Source organism: Palaemon carinicauda, chromosome 4 (assembly GCF_036898095.1).
Source record: "Palaemon carinicauda isolate YSFRI2023 chromosome 4, ASM3689809v2, whole genome shotgun sequence".
Lineage (NCBI taxonomy): Eukaryota > Metazoa > Arthropoda > Malacostraca > Decapoda > Palaemonidae > Palaemon > Palaemon carinicauda.
In genome coordinates, this window is record NC_090728.1 from 187,125,494 (window position 1) to 187,145,986 (window position 20,493).

General features: G+C 32.3%; 1 protein-coding gene across 2 annotated transcripts in view; it reads left to right on the forward strand.

Moving 5' to 3' along the window:
* The window catches only part of step (cytohesin steppke), a 40,236-nt gene that overhangs the window by 707 nt on the left and 19,036 nt on the right, over nucleotides 1-20,493 (forward strand). For both annotated transcript variants that reach the window (XM_068372872.1, XM_068372873.1), the window contains exon 2: nucleotides 4,757-5,428. In XM_068372872.1, coding sequence (XP_068228973.1) covers nucleotides 5,006-5,428 — 423 coding nt within the window. In that variant the 5' untranslated portion in view covers nucleotides 4,757-5,005. The remainder of the gene's footprint in view (nucleotides 1-4,756; nucleotides 5,429-20,493) is intronic.

The following is a 20,493-nucleotide window of genomic DNA, read 5'->3' on the forward strand; positions in this document are numbered from 1 at the left end:
TATATATATATATATATATATATATATTTATATATATATATATATGCATATATATGAATATATATACATATGTGCATATATATATATATATATATATATATATATATATATATATATATATATATATATATATATATATATATATATATAAATATATATATACACACACCAAATTCATATTATGTAGTGATCAATTTCCGCATTGCATTACACAATAATTCCGTTATTTGAGGCCATATGCAGTTAAGCTAAACGTTAAATAGGCATAATTAGTACTCCAATTACAGTTCTGGTTATGGATACTGTCCATTAACTCAAAAACATACCAGGATCAGGAAGCAAAGGAATGTGGTCCCTTAAAAAAAAAAGAGCAAGGTTGCTCCGACATTCTTAATAAGAATACGGCCAGCCATTGTGGTTTTCTATATGTTATCCCAATGACAACCCCCCCCCCCCCCCCCCCCACTCCCTCCAATTAACCACCAGCTTCATACACCCCCTCCTCCCCTATTGCCTACCTCTTTGCTTGCTTGATTTGGGAACCAAAGAAAGAAAGCTAGGCGATTAGTGCTTTAATAGCTTCCTGCTTGAGCTAATTCGGGAAGGTTGCGTTGGGTTTTATCTTGTTTCTCCTTTTTTTTCTTTTATTAAGAGGTGTGTTCATGAATTTCCATGTGATGGACTTGGTTTTTCGGGGATGTCTCCAGTATTTAATGTCTCTTGTATGAAACCTTTGTTGGTTTTCATATTTCGATATTTTTCTTTCTTTTTCTCTGGTCCTTTGTGGCCATTGCTTGTTTGTTAGTATGTTAATACGGTCTTGTTTTGATATTGAACTTAGTGAGGTGATTGTGATTTCAATGGTAGATATCACCTTGTTGTATTACTAGTATGAACCGATTTCTCGCCATTCCTGTTTTTATGACGTGTGTGTATATATATATATATATATATATATATATATATATATATATATATATATATATATATATATATTATATATATATATATATATATATATATATATATATATTATATATATATATATTATATATATATATATATATATATATATATATATATATATATTATATATATATATATATATATATATATATATTATATATATATATATATATATATGTGTGTGTGTATGTATGTATACTATATATATATATATATATATATATATATATATATATATATATATGTGTGTGTGTGTGTGTGTTTTCTTAAAACAACTCGGAAAAAAAAATCATTTCCTGTTATGATTGTTATAACAGGAACTGGAATCAAGACGTGGCTATCATAGTTCAGATTCAATTTATTATTTTTTCATTTCCAGTATCATAACCACGTCCTCTTGATGTGCTTGTAATCTCACCAATACCCTTCAAAGATCACGTGTTCCAGTCGTGTCCATTCTTTTCCAGTCTCTTATTTCATAATCTTGTAATGTCTTAGGGTCGTTTTTATGTGACTCAGAACCTGTCTAAAGCAGCTTATTTGTATATTTTATGTTGTGTGTTTCCTAGTTTTCTCTTGTTGTTGAACTCTATCTTAGTAAAGTAGGGAGAATCAGTCCTGGCAAAATATTTCAAACACTATATTTTTGTAGATACAACTGCAAGTGGTATAAATTTTACAAGCTTTATGTATATTATTCTTGAAATTAATAATATACACCATATTTTATTCAGTACATTATTTAGCTGTGGTAGGTATACATGAAAAAACAATAAACATTACAATCTTGCTTGCGCAATCTTAAACTTAAAGAATATGTTTAGTTTGAAGAAAGACACCACTCTTGTAAATTGTGTGACATTTTACTGCAGTCCCGGGAGATCCATTGAAAACTTACCGCCTTGGGCCGGATATGAAATCTTCTGTGTCCCCCAATGCGTCACATATCCTTTTTATTACCAAAAAAAAATACACACTGTGTATGGTTCTGTATATGACCATGACTTCATTGCGAGTATATCATATTCCAACTGTCCTGGCAAGAGATCGGTTTCCTGTCTCGTATAAGAGTATATGTTAATTGCTTCTTTTGTTTTTAATAAGATAGTATTTTGTGATTCATGGCATGTCGAAATGAAATTATTTGTTTGTCTATCTGTAATTGAAATATGCTGAAAGACATAAGCTTCATTTGTCATTTAAAGGAAAATTTGATGGAAATTATGAATACAAGAAAAATGTAGTCAAACGTTCACAGGTTTTTCTTATCAGTTGCGCAACTTATTTCCCATATTTCTATGATAAGTAAAGGTAATGTTTGAATTATACCACAAAACTCACGTCGAAGTAGTAGTGTGTGATGTTTTGTAATGAAAGTTTGTTTTTCACGCTATGATGTATACAGAAAATGCTACTTAATATTCCCCCTGTCATCATCCAAAATCCCTCTCACATTAGCCTCCAAACTGGTCTTCACGCAGTCCTCATTTTGGTTGTGTGTGTGTGTGGGTAGGGTTAGGGAAACCCAATAGATATTTGGTTAGGAGAAAATAATCTTTTTCTCACCACAATCCATTTATGAGATTGGATCAAAACGGAGTTTTTTTTTTTTTTTTTTTTTTTTGATATTGGTTCGAGGGAGAAAATTGAGCACAGGAGCTGCGTGATTGGAAAAGAATATTTAATATGGATGAACGATAATTAACATAAGGTCCCTGACAGGCCTTTCAGAAGGGTCATTTCGGTTTAAGAAGGATGGTTGTTATACATTTAAATAGTCAATCAACAGAACTAAGAGTCATTAGCATAAAAGTATTTTGACATTGATTAATACAATAGGGTTTTTTTTTTTATTCCTAAAAGAGGTGCAGATATGATATTGCCGTAATTTGATTCATATTACATTATATGGATGCCAGTGTTACTTTAATTTCAACCATTTGAATATTTTGTAATTAATATAAGATAGGGTTTTATCTATAATTACATCTTTCCAATAAAATGGCTTAATGATTCAGTTCATTACTACATAGGTAGATATTTCCCTAAATTGAAAGATACAATTTGATGAATTTATTCCACCTTCAACCTCCTTGGAAGAGTCTCATAAGTTGTAAGCCCCACTAGTTTTCTTGTAGTTGGTTTACATTTGGTATTACTGTTTTAATAGTTGGTCAGGTGAATAATGGACCTAGCAGAAAGGACCTGAGTGTTGTACCACAGAGTTGATGCTTTTGTTTTGTCGTGTTATTCCAAATGATTGTTTATGGAATTAAGTTTAAATTCTTAGCTGGTTACCTAGTGTCCTTTTTCCAGTTATTAATTTGTGGTCCTGAGGGAGATTTTTTATTCTAATGCGAGCTAAATTAAAAACATTATATCTCCTCTCTCTCTCTCTCTCTCTCTCTCTCTCTCTCTCTCTCTCTCTCTCTCTCTCTCTCTCTCTCTCTCTCTCGTAATCCAAAAATGCAGATATATAACTTCTCGGAATCTTATTATGTTAATACCAAATATTGACTTTATCATCGAAGCCTGGATGGTGAATTTACCTCAAAATCACAATCGAATGACGTTTTCCTCCTCTTTTTCACCGAGCCACAGAGGCGAGATTTGCTTGAGTTTCTTCTTGCAGTCTATGGATTTGCTATGAAAATCTGTTTGTGCTCCTGTCAAAAATAATCTCCTCTCTCTCTCTCTCTCTCTCTCTCTCTCTCTCTCTCTCTCTCTCTCTCCTCTCTCTCTCTCTCTCTCTCTCTCTATATATATATATATATATATATATATATATATATATATATATAATATATATATACAATATATATATAAATAGATATATATCTACATATACATATATATATTTACACATATATATATATACATATATATAAATATATATATACATATATAAATATACAGTGTATATATATATATATATATATATATATATATATATATATATATATATATATAATCTCTCTCTCTCTCTCTCTCTCTCTCTCTCTCTCTCTCTCTCTCTCTCTCTCTCTCTCTCTCTCTCTCCTTACATGCAGCCTTGTAACAGTAAGGAGAACCTTTTTAATCACACTGCAATAAGGTAGCTATTTGCATGACTAATCATGAAGGTTATTTTTGTTGTTGACCACACTCAAACGTGCGTCTTGCCCAAACGACTATAATTTTGGGCATAGTTTAACAGCGTCCATACTATTTTGATAAAACCTTTTATTTCTCAATTTATAATTTTGATTGCATATCCTCTTAAGTTAGGATTCACTATTCTGTGTTAGGCTTGCACAGTGAAGTCACCAGTCCAATCTGCCCATATAAGTATATATATAAAAACAGGTTTTAATGACTGTTAGGTTCCTATAAACCTCACTTCACTTGAGGTTGGGTCCGGGAGATTAGCTTGTAGGTTTAGGGAGGAGGACTGGGGTTTTTAGAAGGTGGTTGGGTTTTTAGAATTTGTAGTGCCACATTATAACCCGCTGGTAGTTGCCAAGGTAAAAGAAGTGGCCATGAAACTCAAGTGTTTTTTGGATAGCCACTTATGATGACGTAAACACTCGCTTGATTTTTTTTTACTAAATGACTTCCTGCGTGAATTTTATATGCAAGCAGGAATATGAGATACATGTTTACATAGAAGTATTTAAAAATATGGTTTTATTTTCTACCCTAAATCATTATATCCTGGCTTTAATTGCATATTAGTGGTGTGATATTAAGTTCTGGAACTCAGTCTGTTGGTAGCCATTTCTTTTGAGTAATATAAATGTGTTGATTTTAGGTTGATACTTTGAATTTTAAAACTGAAAATTTTGAGACATTGAACTACCAGTCTCTCATTTTGACAACATATTTTAATTTGAAAAAAAAAGACCTTATAAACTTCAGTGGTTTAAGTGAAATAAGGACTATTTATTTCAAAGAAAGTGCTTCATTTTAATCAATGAATTGTTGGGCTACGCCCAAAGCCCTCATTGCCCGTGGGCGTGGGTGAAAGAGGGCATGTTTGGTGGGTGTGCTCCTATCCACTATGTACCGTGCATGGGCCTGGCGCATGGTCCAGTGCATATCGTGTAGTTGGTTCTCGGGGGACAAGGCGGACGGCACGGACATTGGGTGCGAATGCGGATGGGTGCGGGCGTGGGCTTGCATTGAGACCCGCAGGTCTCGCCCACTCTCCCATTCCTTCCACCATGAGAGCCGCCTTCAGTTGGGCTTCCACGAACATCTCCCCGAGGGCCACCAGAACACAATCCACGGCCATGAGGCCATATCGTGCCAGCCTCGCCGTGCGCTCGATGGCCACCACAATCACTCGTACCCCTCGAAGGAGTACCACGGGCCTACGGTGCACGACGGCCTGCCGTGGGTCGTGTCCGCTCCCAGCGAGGATGGAAGCAGCCTGTACAACAAAAGCAGTACGAATAGCGTCAGTAGCACTAATAGTCTTAAGGTACAGAACTAAAGTTAATGTTTGGGAAGAGTTGGTGTTTTTTGTAGTATTTCTATGTCCTGTAATCCTATTAATATAGGCCTAATATATGCCTATCTCTCCCTTTTAAAAGGTAAACTATACAAAAAGCTGGTCGGTTTGCTAGAGTTAACCAGTAACTCCTAAGAAGGTAGTTCTAGGTAAGTATGTTAGGAAAAATACAATTTACTTAAAAATTTGTGATATTGTAAAATGTGTTGGAATAAAGAGGGCGTTATACCTCACGAAGATTACCAATTAAGGTAATGTTCTGCTGTATGGTAGAACTTGTTTGTTTGTTTGTGTGTTTACGCCTACTCGTATCGTTTTCTAAACATTTGTATGAAATAATAATTAGGTGAGAAGCGTATTTAGCTAGCTCATTATTTTCATTACTTAACATATTTCTTTGTATTTCAACAGGTAAGTTATGTATTTAATCATAGCGTTGTTGCAATCAACAATTTAATAGAAAGTAATTTCGCGGTTTAGCATTCCACATTTGCTTGAGGTCGTTATTTTGTTTATGAAAATGTTTTTAATGAGAAGGGCGTGGGAATGTGTTTTCATTTTGTTCATTGGATGGAAACTTTGCTATTCTTGTAGGACGGTCCACCCGTTATTGTGAAGGAGGTAGTTCCCATGCTCTTTGAAGTCATTTGGGGGTTATGTTATTTTGCTCTGGGTGGGATTCACTGTTGGTCGGGATACGTGGAAATTCGTAATTATAAAATCAACTTTTTATTTTAATTTTAAAGGTAAAATTTAAACAAAATAATTTGCAATTTACTTTCAAATTAAAATAAAATATTTTGCCATTTTACTTTCAAATTAAAATAAGATATTTTGCCATTTTACTTTCAAATTAAAATGAAATATTTTGCAATTTTACTTTCAAATTAAAACAAAATATTTTGTAATTTTACTTTCAAATTAGAATGAAATATTTTGCCATTTTACTTTCAAATTAAAATAAAATATTTTGCCATTTTACTTTCAAATTAAAACAAAATAATTTGCAATTTTACTTTCAAATTGAAATAAAATATTTTGCAATTTTACTTTCAAATTAAAACAAAATATTTTGCAATTTGACTTTCAAATTAAAACAAAATAATTTGCAATTTGACTTTCAAATTAAGATAAATTTTGCAATCTTGCTTTCAAATGGAAATAAAATTTGCAATTTTACTTTCAAATTAAATTAAATTTTGCAATTATATTCTCAAGTTAAAATAAAATAATTTACAATTTTATTTTCAAATTAAATCAAAGTAATTTGCCCTTTTACTTTCAAGTTAGAATAAAATAATTGGTAATTTTACTTTTAAATTAAATCAAAATAATTTGTCATTTTACTTTCAAACCCAAACAAAATATTTTGCAATTTTACCTTCAAATTAAAACAAAATCCTTTCCAATTTTACTTTCAAACCGAAACAAAATCCTTTCCAATTTTACTTTCAAACCGAAACAAAATCCTTTCCAATTTTACTTTCAAACCGAAACAAAATCCTTTCCAATTTTACTTTCAAACCGAAACAAAATCCTTTCCAATTTTACTTTCAAACCGAAACAAAATCCTTTCCAATTTTACTTTCAAACCGAAACAAAATCCTTTCCAATTTTACTTTCAAACCGAAACAAAATATTTTGCAATTTTACTTTCAAAATAAAACAAAATCATTTCCAATTTTATTTTTATAAAACAAAATAATTTGCAATTTTACTTTCAAATTGTCAGAATAATTTTCTATTTTACTTTCAAGTTAAAATAATTTGCCATGTTACTTACAAAGTAAAATATAATTTTCAATTTTAATTTCAAATCAAAACAAAATAATTTACAATTTTACTGTCAAATCGGAATAAAAATAATTTACAATTTTACTGTCAAATCGGAATAAAAATAATTACAATTTTACTTAAAAAATAAAACAAAATAATTTGCAATTTTAATTTCAAATGTACATTTTAAAATATAAATTGCAATTTTTAATTTCAGATGTATAATTAAAAAACTTTAAATTATACTTTCAAAGATATAATTAAAATATGTTGCATAAGGCTCTCTTAATTGGCATATTGTAATTTTGGAAAAGGCTAACACGAGAAATGGCAGAAAGTCCATCCGGATAATTTCGGACAAGTTAGTATTATAATTTCCGCTATCTCCCATTCCTTCCTCACCGGAATCTAGGCTATCCCTTCTCATATCCGTTGCTGTCCGTTTAAATCCGTCAGGACAGGAAGGAAGACGAAGAAGAAGACTTTCCTGTCCCTCATCTTTATTACGTTGTATGGGCCAAGGTCTATAACGTCATTTGTATGGGCTTATATGGCAGTGCGCGTATGGTGTTTCTTTGTATGTACCGAAAACAAGCATTTCAAGGTCATTTTTTTGGGCAGGAAGAGAATTTTGGTGCAACTGTAAAGATTTCAATTAATAATAATGTTTTAGTTTATCATTATTATTATTAGTAGTAGTAGTAGTAGTAGTAGTAGTAGTAGTAGTAGTGTATGCGGCCCGGTAGAAATAACGGCTAAATATTTAGATACACACATGCATCCCCTCTCCACCAGGGTATGACTACTTTCTCTTCCTACTTCTCGAGGAATATATATATATATATATATATATATATATATATATATAGCTAGACACTTATATTTTGTAGATTATTATTATTATTATTATTTTTATCATGATAGATCTCAGTACCTCCCGATAAGTTCAATGTTATATTTACCCTTTTCGATTACCATTCGTACCAGGCTTGTGTTTTGTCATCGAAACTCGTTGTTCATACATTGTTAGAATTATCCCAATCTCCCCTTTTACTGTAATTTAGTCATCATTACAGAAGAGAAACTTATGGACATGTTGCTTTACGCAATCGTGATTTCCTAAGTTTAGATAATGCAATTATATTGTGTCGCTTGTTTGGTCATTTTTTTAATGAGGAAACTTTGCTGTCATCTTAATTAGGAAATCCAAGTTATTGATAGCTCTTTGCAATCATAGTTTTTGCACAAACCGGAAAACGTGTATAGAGGAATTTTTAGTCTTTGTTGAAACATATTTGCTTCCTTGAGTAATTGTGGTTTTCATTGAGTGATGAATGGGTAATTGGTGTTGTTGTTTGTTTATGCAAATATCAATTTTTGTAAGCAGATTACCTTAAATTTTCTTACGTAACTTATATATAATTGATATATATTAGAATGTTTTTTTCTTCATATTTGTGTTTTGAGTGTTTTTCCTATAAATAAAAGATAAATGCAGAGAATTCGCAATTTCCACTGTTGAAGACACTCTGGGGTATCATGTAAAATAGTATTTCAACCTTTTAATTTGTAGTTAATAATACCTACTGTTGCATTTGTTGGACTACACTTCCTAATGTAAATTGAATTCTATGTAGCCTAACAGGTTTGACATGTGTCAATATATTTAAATTAGTCTTAACGTACATTTCTAAACATATATTACACTTACGTAAAGATATGACTCCTAGATGTCTTCATCCTTGTGGTTTCTACCGAGATAATGTCATTCTTGTTGGTGCAATTGTACTTTTAAGTAACCTTTATGGAAGTATTAATTTGGATGTACCAGAATTTAGAAAGAAAAAATATTCTTTGAAGTTAAGATATGTTTAGGTATTAATTAAAGACAGGGCGACTGAGTATATATTAAAATAATTGTATTTTATTAAATAAGTTTAAATTAATAAAGGTATATAAGATTTTCTTACCGGATCTTGTGGTCACAGAATTGGATATACCAGAATGAGAAAAAAAATCCTATTGAGTCAATACATGTTTAGGTAGCAATTAAAGACAGAGAACGACTGACGATACAAAGCAGTTTTACGAACCTGAAATAGATAAAATAATATATTTTATTTTTAACGGGTATTGAGGTCACAGAATTCAAAAAAAGAAATCACAAGAAAACAATAAAAAGTTCCAAATCCCAAAGTAAGTGGACGCTGGTCCGCATCTCATAAGGTCAAGTAGATGCGAGAAGGCTGTGTTACGAAATCTTGCGCCGGATGAATTCTACTTGAGATATTATGATGCTTTTTTATGCCATGGTACGCCTTTACCTTTGACCACCGCCTTCCTGCTGTTGCAATAGAAACATTCCAGTGTATGGACAAAGTGTTTTACAGCCTGTTGTACCAGTGAGTTAGGTAACTCTCTATTGAATTTCAAAGATTGCAATATTTAGAGTTCCATTAATGGAACTTTGATGAGCATATCTTACTAAAACAAATATGATTTTGATATATCTTACTTTAACTGGGCTCCACAAGGCGCTAAAAGAGATTGAAGACCCAGGGCTACATAGCTGAGGACTATAAAGTAGATTGAAGACCCAGGGCTACATAGCTGAGGACTATAAAGTAGATTGAAGACCCAGGGCTACATAGCTGAGGACTATAAAGTAGATTGAAGACCCAGGGCTACATAGCTGAGGACTATAAAGTAGATGATGAAAGGAGACGTATTGAATTGAAAGCTCAAGATAGAGACGACTAGCGAAATCTATCCAAGGCCCTTTGTGCCAGTAGGCGTAGGAGGAAATGATGATGATGATGATGTCCTACTTATTTATCGTATGCCTCACATTTATTAAAACCAGGAAGGTGTTTAGTAAAATATCTTGATAGAAATTATGGGAAACAGACTTCAAAAACGGTAATATGAGTTATGTTGACTTGTTCAAACCAAGAGGGATTTTAGTCAAGTATAAATATTCCTGCTCTTAATAGAAATTATGAGGAACAGATGCTTAAGAAACTGTGATATGATTTATCATGATTAAAATGCGAACGTTAGTAAAGAACCAATCATATCATGCTGACCTGATTCTTTCCAAGTAGGATTCCATATGTGAAAGAAAAAAATAGAATGGAAGAATAGTAGGATGGTGAAATCACATGGATCTGATGATGCGTGTTAGTTAGTCACTAAGGATATATTTATTCCTTCGTTATGACGTGTGTGAAACCGAGCCTCCGAAGTTTCGTAATCCATGATTACCAAAATCCATCGTAACCTAACTGATTAGAGACGTAATGACGTAAAGACGATAGTTAAAGAGTTGAGTGGTGGTGCGCACGCCCTGCCTATACCTCAGCATTTCACAATTCAAACAGAAGCTGCTTCAATCCTTTGTAATGAAATTGCATTCAGAGTTGAATTACAACGTAATGAAATCCATTACGATTAGGCCTTGATGAAAGGAGACGGGGTAAAAAAAAAAATGGCAAGCAATTTTCCCAAGAGATTTAGAAAGTTACCTTCATGTATACATTCAGATTACTGTAAAATTACAAATGTGCCTTTGTAATGACTCATTGTAGTTCCTCTCAAAGCATCATCCGCCTCTAATAATGACGATTAATGTCATTACTGGAGCTGATCATTATAACTTGCCAAATGAACGTCTGTATATGCGTCGCTTCGTGCATGGTAGAGTATCTCGGCCTTCAAAGGTACATCTTTTGTCTCGCAGTCTTTTTTTTTTTTTTTTTTTTTTTTTTTTTTTTCTTTTTTTTTTTTTTGACGTTGTTAATAGTTTATATAGGACCTATCTGTTTTGACGCTGTTACTGTTTTTAGAATGATATATCTTAATTTATTCTCATTATTTATTTATTTCCTTATTTCCTTTCCTCACTGGGATATTTTTCCCTATTGGAGCCCTTTGGGCTTATAGCATCTTGCTTTTCCAACTAGGGTTGTAGCTTGGCTAATAATAATAATAATAATAATAATAATAATCTTTTGTTGCATAATACTTCTATTAATTTGTATTATCAATAGTCACTAACCTCCTGGCTAGTACTGTGATAACGTGTTCGCCTCGCGTTCCCGTGACAGCAGATCGACCCCAGCCTGGGACCGTTAGTTTTAAGCTGTTTACTGGGGATGCCACTGCTGTGGTTGGGCACCACAGGGGGCTATTGGGCTTGCCCTGCTGACGTTCTGGTGAGCATCTAATCTGATGAAATTGGAACTGAAACCAGACACCTTTTTCATCAGTATTGTTATTTGAAGTGACTGTGTATTTCATTTGTTTTTTCTGTACTTGTATAATCTTTGTCTGTATTTTTCTTTTTTATATAAATACAAAAACATTGGGGCACTTGACTTTCATTTAAAATTGTTGGTTAATGCATATGCTAATGTGATGCCATTATGCTTTTAATGCTCTGTGGACACGCTAAGAGCATTATTACAAAATGGATATGGATCTCTCTCTCTCTCTCTCTCTCTCTCTCTCTCTCTCTCTCTCTCTCTCTCTCTCTCTCTCTCTCTAGTATTTAGCTTAACTTTAATGATACAATATGGTATCAATTCTGAGTGATATTAAATCTCTCTCTCTCTCTCTCTCTCTCTCTCTCTCTCTCTCTCTCTCTCTCTCTCTCTCTCTCTAGTATTTAGCTTAACTTTAATGATACAATATGGTAACAATTCTGAGTGATACTAAATCTTCGTCAAAGAAAAAGAAAATGAAGTGAAAATTGTACTACGAAATCTCATTGTCAATACTATAAATGTTTTTAAGATACGTGTGCGACGAAGTACTTTAGGCGTAAAAGTGTATTTCTTTTTAAGCTGAATTTTGCCTTGTAACGCATCTGACAAAGTCCTCGGCTTTTGAAGTCGTAAATAACTTTGGAACGCAAACACTGATAACGTTTTTATCTTTCAAAGCTTATTTTTCCGCTATTTATGTTGTTTGTTTTTGCTATTGTAACTATTCATTAATCTATTTCAAAGGAAGAGAGATTGTTGATAAGACATTCTTCAAGTACAGCATTTTTCGTATATTATACTTGTACATATATTTAAAAAGGGCAAGATTATGTTTTACATTTATCATAATAGATGGTTACCGTGGTAAATTGATCAGTATCCTACATGTTATGTTTAGTGTATAGGATAAATTTTCTTTGTTTATTCCAAATGTTCTTTCAGCAAGCACTTTCCATGATACATGGCACCCGTCACTCCAATGTCACTTTCCGGTAACACACAAACTCGGGGAAAATGCTCAGTTGTGTATAAGAACTAAATAATTAGTGATAGAGCTACTAAGCTAATGCTGGTTAGCAATAGGAAAAAAAAAACAACGAAATATTCCATGAATAAAAATCTACATAGGCGTTGTAAGTGTATTTATATGAAATTTATTTCTTTTTGGGACGCGAAAGAAGGTGTGCTCTTTTAATTTGACACCAGAAACGATTGATTTCTTGGTTAGTAATTTCGGTGATTCAGTTTTGCGCTTTTCAAGAAACTCGTTCATAGACAAGACACCTTTAATACTTTTAGCTAAACCTGCAGACTTTGGGAATGAATTCTCTCTCTCTCTCTTTCTCTCTCTCTCAGCTGTTGCGACCAGCATTGTATATTATATAAGTAGTATTATCAAGTGACAGAAAAGCGCTCTCTCTCTCTCTCTCTCTCTCTCTCTCTCTCTCTCTCTCTCTCTCTCTCTCTCTCTCTCTCAGCTGTTGCGACCAGCAGTATATTATATAAGTAGTATTATCAAGTGACAGAAAAGCTCTCTCTCTCTCTCTCTCTCTCTCTCTCTCTCTCTCTCTCTCTCCCCCAATATTTTTCCTGACAACAACAGAATTTGGTACCTAATGCCAGCTGGGTGACCTGGTGGGCCGTTGGTTGGGAACGATCCTCGAACCTTTCACTCGTGAGCCGAGAGCTGCACCGTTGAGTTTGTGACCATTTTGGCCTGTTCCATAAATATGAAAGGCAAGGAATAACTGATGTATAGATGGTATATGAAGTGAAGTTAAGCTAGAAAACAATCCCTATTCTATTTTGTTTCCTTATTTCGCTTTTTCACTGGATTATTTTCCCAGTTGGAGCCCTTGGCCTTATAGCATCTTACTTTTCCAACTGGGTCTGTAGCTTAGCTAATAATAATGATAAGTTGGACCAAATTGAGAACGACAATAACAACGTTGCAAGAATAAGGAAACCCATTGTTTTCTGTAAGACCTGAACTTAAGATCAAGGACAAAGTTGTTCTTTTCTTTTGTTTACTGTTGTAAGTCCAGCCTGGAAAACCTCTTTATACCATTCACTTAAAAGAAAGATAAAAACGAGAAAAAGGAAGAAAATACTAATAGAAATCAAATGAAAAGTAAAAGTAATGATAAATGGCGAATTGTTATTGTTACCACTTACAAAACTACAACCCTAGTTGAGAAAACAGGATGCTATAAGCCCAGGGGCTCTAACGGGGAAAATAGCCCAGTGAGGAAAGGAAACAAGAGAAAATATTTTAAGAACAGTAACATCAAAATAGATATTTACTCTATAAACAATAGAAAATTTTGACAAAACTAGAGGAAGAGAAATAACAGAATAGTGTGCTCAAGTGTCAAACAAGAGAACTCTAATCCAAGACAGTGGAAGTAATGAAAATGATTAAAATATCTCCAAACTTTAAAAAAAAAAAAAAAAAAAAAAACCTTCGTTATTGATACTCAGTGCATGACCTTGTTTTCATTTTTGTCTAAAGGTAACCAATTTAGCGTGGCATATATAATGTGGTTTCACTTGTCACGTTTCTTAATTGTTTGGTTGGTTTACGTGTTGTGACACCACTCACTCTTTCTCACACACACTTAAAAGAATTACTAATACAGTACTTCTCTCTCTCTCTCTCTCTCTCTCTCTCTCTCTCTCTCTCTCTCTCTCTCTCTCTCTCGTTCGTCGCATGGTTGCAGTTAGCCTCCCATCGTAACGCTATATGCTCTAGCTATATTGGGTGGACTTAACATTCTAATGTGTCATGAGCTCTTTTGGTCTTTGCTTGTTTGTTCATGTGAACTGTACACTTCATTTCTTTATTTAAATTCTGATTCGTTCTTTATGACGTTTTATTATATATGGTTTGTTAAAACTTTTGGTGTTGTAATGTCTCCGTAATATCTGCAGTATGTATGTATATATACAGTATATATATATACACAGTATATATATATATATATATATATATATATATATATATATATATATATATATATATATATATATATATATATACTTACTGTATATTCTTTTAAATGTAACTTACTTTTAATATGTTACTTCAAAAGGCCCCATAAAATAAACAAAGGAACTCAATCATTACATTTTAACCAGCATAAATACAATGCGATGAGGGCCAGTGTGTATTGGTCGAGATATACGGATTAATTTTATTTCCTTTGTTTCTTTTCTGGCCCTTTTCAAGAAACACATTATATATATATATATATATATATATATATATATATATATATATATGTATATATATACACATATATACATATATATATATATATATATATATATATATATATATATATATGTATATATATACACATATACATATATATATATATATATATATATATATATGTGTGTGTGTGTGTGTATATATATATACATATATATATATATATATATATATATATATATATATATGTGTGTGTATATATATATACATATATATATATATATATATATATATATATATATATATATATATAAATATTTATATATATATATATATATATATATATATATAAATATTTATATATATATATATATATATATATATACTTACTGTATATTCTTTTAAATGTAACTTACTTTTAATATGTTACTTCAAAAGGCCCCATAAAATAAACAAAGGAACTCAATCATTACATTTTAACCAGCATAAATACAATGCGATGAGGGCCAGTGTGTATTGGTCGAGATATACGGATTAATTTTATTTCCTTTGTTTCTTTTCTGGCCCTTTTCAAGAAACACAGTATATATATATATATATATATATATATATATATATATATATATATATATATATATATATATACATATATACATATATATATATATATATATATATATGTGTGTATATATATATACATATATATATATATATATATGCATATATATATATATATATATATATATATATATATATATGCATATATATATATATATACATATAAAATAGCTCCGTACTTTCACAACGTTCAGTATGCATTGTTTGCAATTCAGACAAAAGATTTTGAAGCATGCGCTAATTGTCAACCGAGTTGAATATATACTTAACCCTATTGGCAGTCTGGGCGCGCAGACAAATTAGTCAATTACAACGTGCGCGTATTTGCATTAAGGCACAGGTGACGTTTGTCGGCTCGATTATTAATAGCATGCAGATGGTAACAACAGCACTTGAGTTCTACCTCCCGTATCTCCTGTATATATCTCCTTTATGTTTAACCTTGGCATTCCGTTGAGATCTTTCGCACATTCTCTTCACATCCGTCAAGGTGCGTAAGTGCGCCTTGAGCCCGAGTCTAATTGGTACTTACATACAACATTCAGATGTGGAATGGGTAGGTATTGAACGTTTGGTTCTTAATTAAACACCTTTTTTAACAGGTGATATTATGAAAATAAATCCCGTCAGTTTTAGTATTAAGTATTGTATAAATTGTATGATTGTTTTGAGCCAGAATATACCAGTTGGGGTGACATAGCATAATCACCGGAAACGCTTTTGTGTGCGCGTGCGTGTGCGCATGTGTGTGTAACTGCGATTACTTGTGATTACAGTGGAAAATGTGATTGAAGACATGCCAGGTGGTTTTGAGTTGTTTTACTCGGGTGTTTTTTTTTTTGATAAAACAGATGGTGGTTAGGCAATGGTACATGTTTTAATCGACTCCATTACAAAATTTAGTGGAATGAAGTATGCTTGCTCTTGAATAATGAAAATTATAATAATCTATAAAATGAGTGCTAACATGTATTGAAACTATGTATATAATGAATAAACAATAATGCAGAGTTAGGTAAATAATCTTAAATATAACTGTTTTCTTGTCCAAATTTGAATGACACAGAATAGTACGAATGTAATTTGAATTTCAACTTAATGGGAGAGGATAGGTCCAGTACTTGTGTCCTCGCAAATCTTGCAATTTGCATATCATTTGTTTGTTTTTTTCTGGTTTTGTATTGTAGATGAATACTAAACAGTATACATATTGCTCGTCTTAGCATATGTTAAGGGAGTCAGTCAAATTGGCTGGCTCTCCCTCCTGTATGTACTTATGTATGTATAAGTATATACTGTATATGCGTGTATTATATATATATATATATATATATATATATATATATATATATATATACTGTATATATATATATATATATATATATATATATATATATATATATATATATATATATACTGTATATATATATATATATATATATATATATATATATATATATATCACAGTATATATATATACATATATATATATATATATATATATATATCACAGTATATATATATACATATATATATATATATATATATATATAATGTATATATGTGTATATGTATATATATATATATATATATATACACACACACACATACACGTAAATACATTCATACACGTCATTACATTCAGCCCTTTATTACTTGATCACGGTCGCAGAAGTCAGAAAGTCTTTCGCTATTTAAAATGATATTGGTAAACTGAACTCTGTAGCTCGAAACGCAGGTAGCCCGTCACACCTCTGTACTGAACGTGATGTTGGCTTGGTAATGGATGATAGTCACAGTTTAGCTCTTTCCATTTGAACCCTGTGTTCTTCTTAGCTCTTCCACTACGACTAAGGTTTCTCTTTAGTCGGACTTATTGTTTAAGCTAATCGATGTGGCACTTCTTGTTTGGTGTCTTGGTAAAAGTCCGTTTGTCTTTTGACATGCATTTTAAACGGTCATTTACAGAACGCTTTTTACTCGGATGTAATTGCTTATGTAAGGGCTGCTCTAATGGTTCTATACTCTCTACAGGACCTTCACATTCATTTTATTGTATGTATTCCAAGGAATTCAACATTTCACACCGCATATTGCTTGTTTGTCGAATCCATATTATTATTATTGTTATTATTATTATTATTATTATTATTATTATTATTATTATTATTATTATTATTACTAGCTAAGCTACAACCCTAGTTGGAAAAGCAAGATGCTATAAGCCCAAGGGCTCCAACAGGGAAAAATAGCCCAGTGAGGAAAGGAAATAAGAAAATAAATAAATGATGAGAAAAAAAATTAATAATAAATCATTTTTAAAACAGTAACAACAAAACATATATGTCACATAAAAACTATAAACAAAAATGTCTTCCGTTTCCTCTTGAAAACCTTAATATCTTGAGGCTTTCGGATGTTTAATGGGAGCTTGTTGCATAGTCTTTAAGGCTGCATATTTGAAAGCTCTATAGATTTTTAATATCCGGATCATTTTAACAGTTATTGTAACTGCCACCTTCAGAGAAAGCTAATTCTCCAGTTCTTTGGTGACGTTGGGTCAAAGAATTGCCACAGGGGATTTGCCCCAAGGGTTAGTTTGGGGAAGACTCCGACTAAGACCGAATAACGCCCAGGCTTAGAGAGAGAAAGAGAGAGAGAGAGAGAGAGAGAGAGAGAGAGAGAGAGAATCTGAAAGTCACAGAGGGGGGAAAACTAGGTCTTATCAGCACATGCGCCTGCCTTCATGTGCCAGTGAAAGTAAACTTCAGACTGAACAGAGCAGCATTTCGAGATCTTGCAAGACGCGACCGATTTCAGGAGATTCATTTTAAAAGGCTTCTGTGTCTTGTGATGAATTGGTGCACCAGATAACCAGTAGGGCGTAGAGTTTATTTTATATGTGAACTGGATTTTTTCTTGCTTCAAAATATAATGAAACGTGAATGAAACGCAGTTTTAGTTTAATTCGAACGATTCTTAGAGATGAAAAGAGTTTTACATGAATGATGTTAATAAAAGAAATCTGTTCTGAGAGATATATAAGAATGAAAGAAAGTTATTTTATTGTGTTAGGAATAGAGGATCTCTTATTTTAGTTTAATTCGAACGATTCTTGAAGATGAAAACAGTTTTACATGAATAATATTAAAGAAAATCTGCTTTAAGTTATATATAAGAAAATAGATCTCTCTCTAGTTTAATTCGATCAATTCTTAGAGATGAAAATAGTTTTACATGAATATTAACAGAGAAAATCTGCTTTAAGATATATAAGAAACATCTACCATTGCGGAGGCATTCCTAAGCACTTTGTTATAATCAGGAAATTGGTATTTGTATACACCACACGCAGGCTTCCTTCCTGATAAGAAAGTGGCGGGTGTGATAGCATGGTCTTTTTCACTTCTAGTGTTCTTTTCTCTGCCATAGAGACGTCATCGCTATGGTAAATGTGCTGCACGATTGGTGGTTTCATAAGGAGACGACGAACACGTCCCATGGAGACGAAAGCACCTCTGTGTTCTATGTGGTAAGATGATGTTTATAGATTGCCTGGCCCTTATAGCAAGGCACGGGCTCATGCCCATTTTTATCCCGTAGATGTGGCATAACACACACAAGCCTATTAGGTTATAACCCTAAACTATGGTACTCTTTAATAGTACGAAGTGAGAAATACCTTACGAATAGTAACAACATTAAAATAAATCGGTCATGTATAAACTATGAAGAGACTCATGTCAGCCTCTTCAACATGAAAAAATTTGTTGCAAGTTTGAACTTCTGGAAATTATTCCACAATCTGGTTACAGCTGGAATAAAACTTCCTGAATATTGTATAGTATTGAACCTTAAGATGGAAAAGGCAAGACTGTTAGAACTAGCTGCATACCAAGTACTACATACAGCATGGTACAGTCTGTAAAGATCTGAAGTGAATGATAAGTATGATATATGTCTACCTAACATGTGTTTTTTGACAGCTAATATACGGATCAGCTAATCTTGCCAAGTCAAGGTTCAAGAACTCCTTAAAGCATTCGAGAACATCTTTTCTCTCCTTAGGCAGTTTCACCAAACGGAATTGACCTCAAAGGGAAATGACCTAGTCATCTCTGCAACATTAATTTCGTGATGGGAAATGAACGATGAATGAGTTCAAAACAATAATGCGGCGTCTCGGATTCTTCATTGTCAGCATCATAGAAACTCGAAAGTGACGATTGGCGTATTTTTGTGAGATTTTAGTGTTGTGTATATCAGCTTCCAAATATGGTAAAATAAATATTTTTGGAATTTGCATCGCGTGTCAGGGGATGGTTGTTACAAGGCGCGTTTCATATTTATTGGTTCTTTATTTTTGTGTGCTTTTTTTTTATTTACTCGTCCCACATAGACTGGTGGTTTAGGCTAATAACACTGTGTGGTTGGTTGTCTCATTAGCTTCACTCCTTTCCCTGAAGGGGTGCGATTACGCGCGCATGCGCGTTGAAGGCCAAGGGACAAGGAAATATAACATTAGCTTAATAACAAAACTTTAACTTGATGGATAACATTTTAAGAAAATTATTAATAATTAATTCTGCCATCCCGAGTAGCACCATGGCATTATGTTTAAGACTTAATAATACTTAATTTTAGTGAAAAGTGAATAAATATTTTAATGTAATCTTTGGGACATTCATTACGCCATACAATCAGTACTGTCAAGTGATTACAAAAGTAATCAATCTTCAATACTCATGTAGAATGATATTTAGATCAACAGTGTTCTTTGTTTAATAGTCTGGCATTTTGCGTAATCTTTAAAGTTTTGATAAGATATAATTGTGCATTTTGATTGATAAGCTAATCTTTTGTTGTGGTACGACAGACTTTTCCCAGATGTGCCACTTGAGCAATACAACCAAGCCATGCCCATCGGTTTAAGCTCTTTAGGAAGGCTGTAATATGTTTCCTATTACAAAGTATGACTAAATGCATTTTTACTCATGTACGATGTAGTCAAATTGTCTGGATATGACTAATAAGAGTAGAATAAAAACTCACTATACGTATAAATAATATTCCAGACAAGAAGAGCTCTCGTATCTACGTATGCTTCTCTATACTACAAAGAAATATACTTAATCTTGTTATTTGGTCTTGCGTTAATTTTA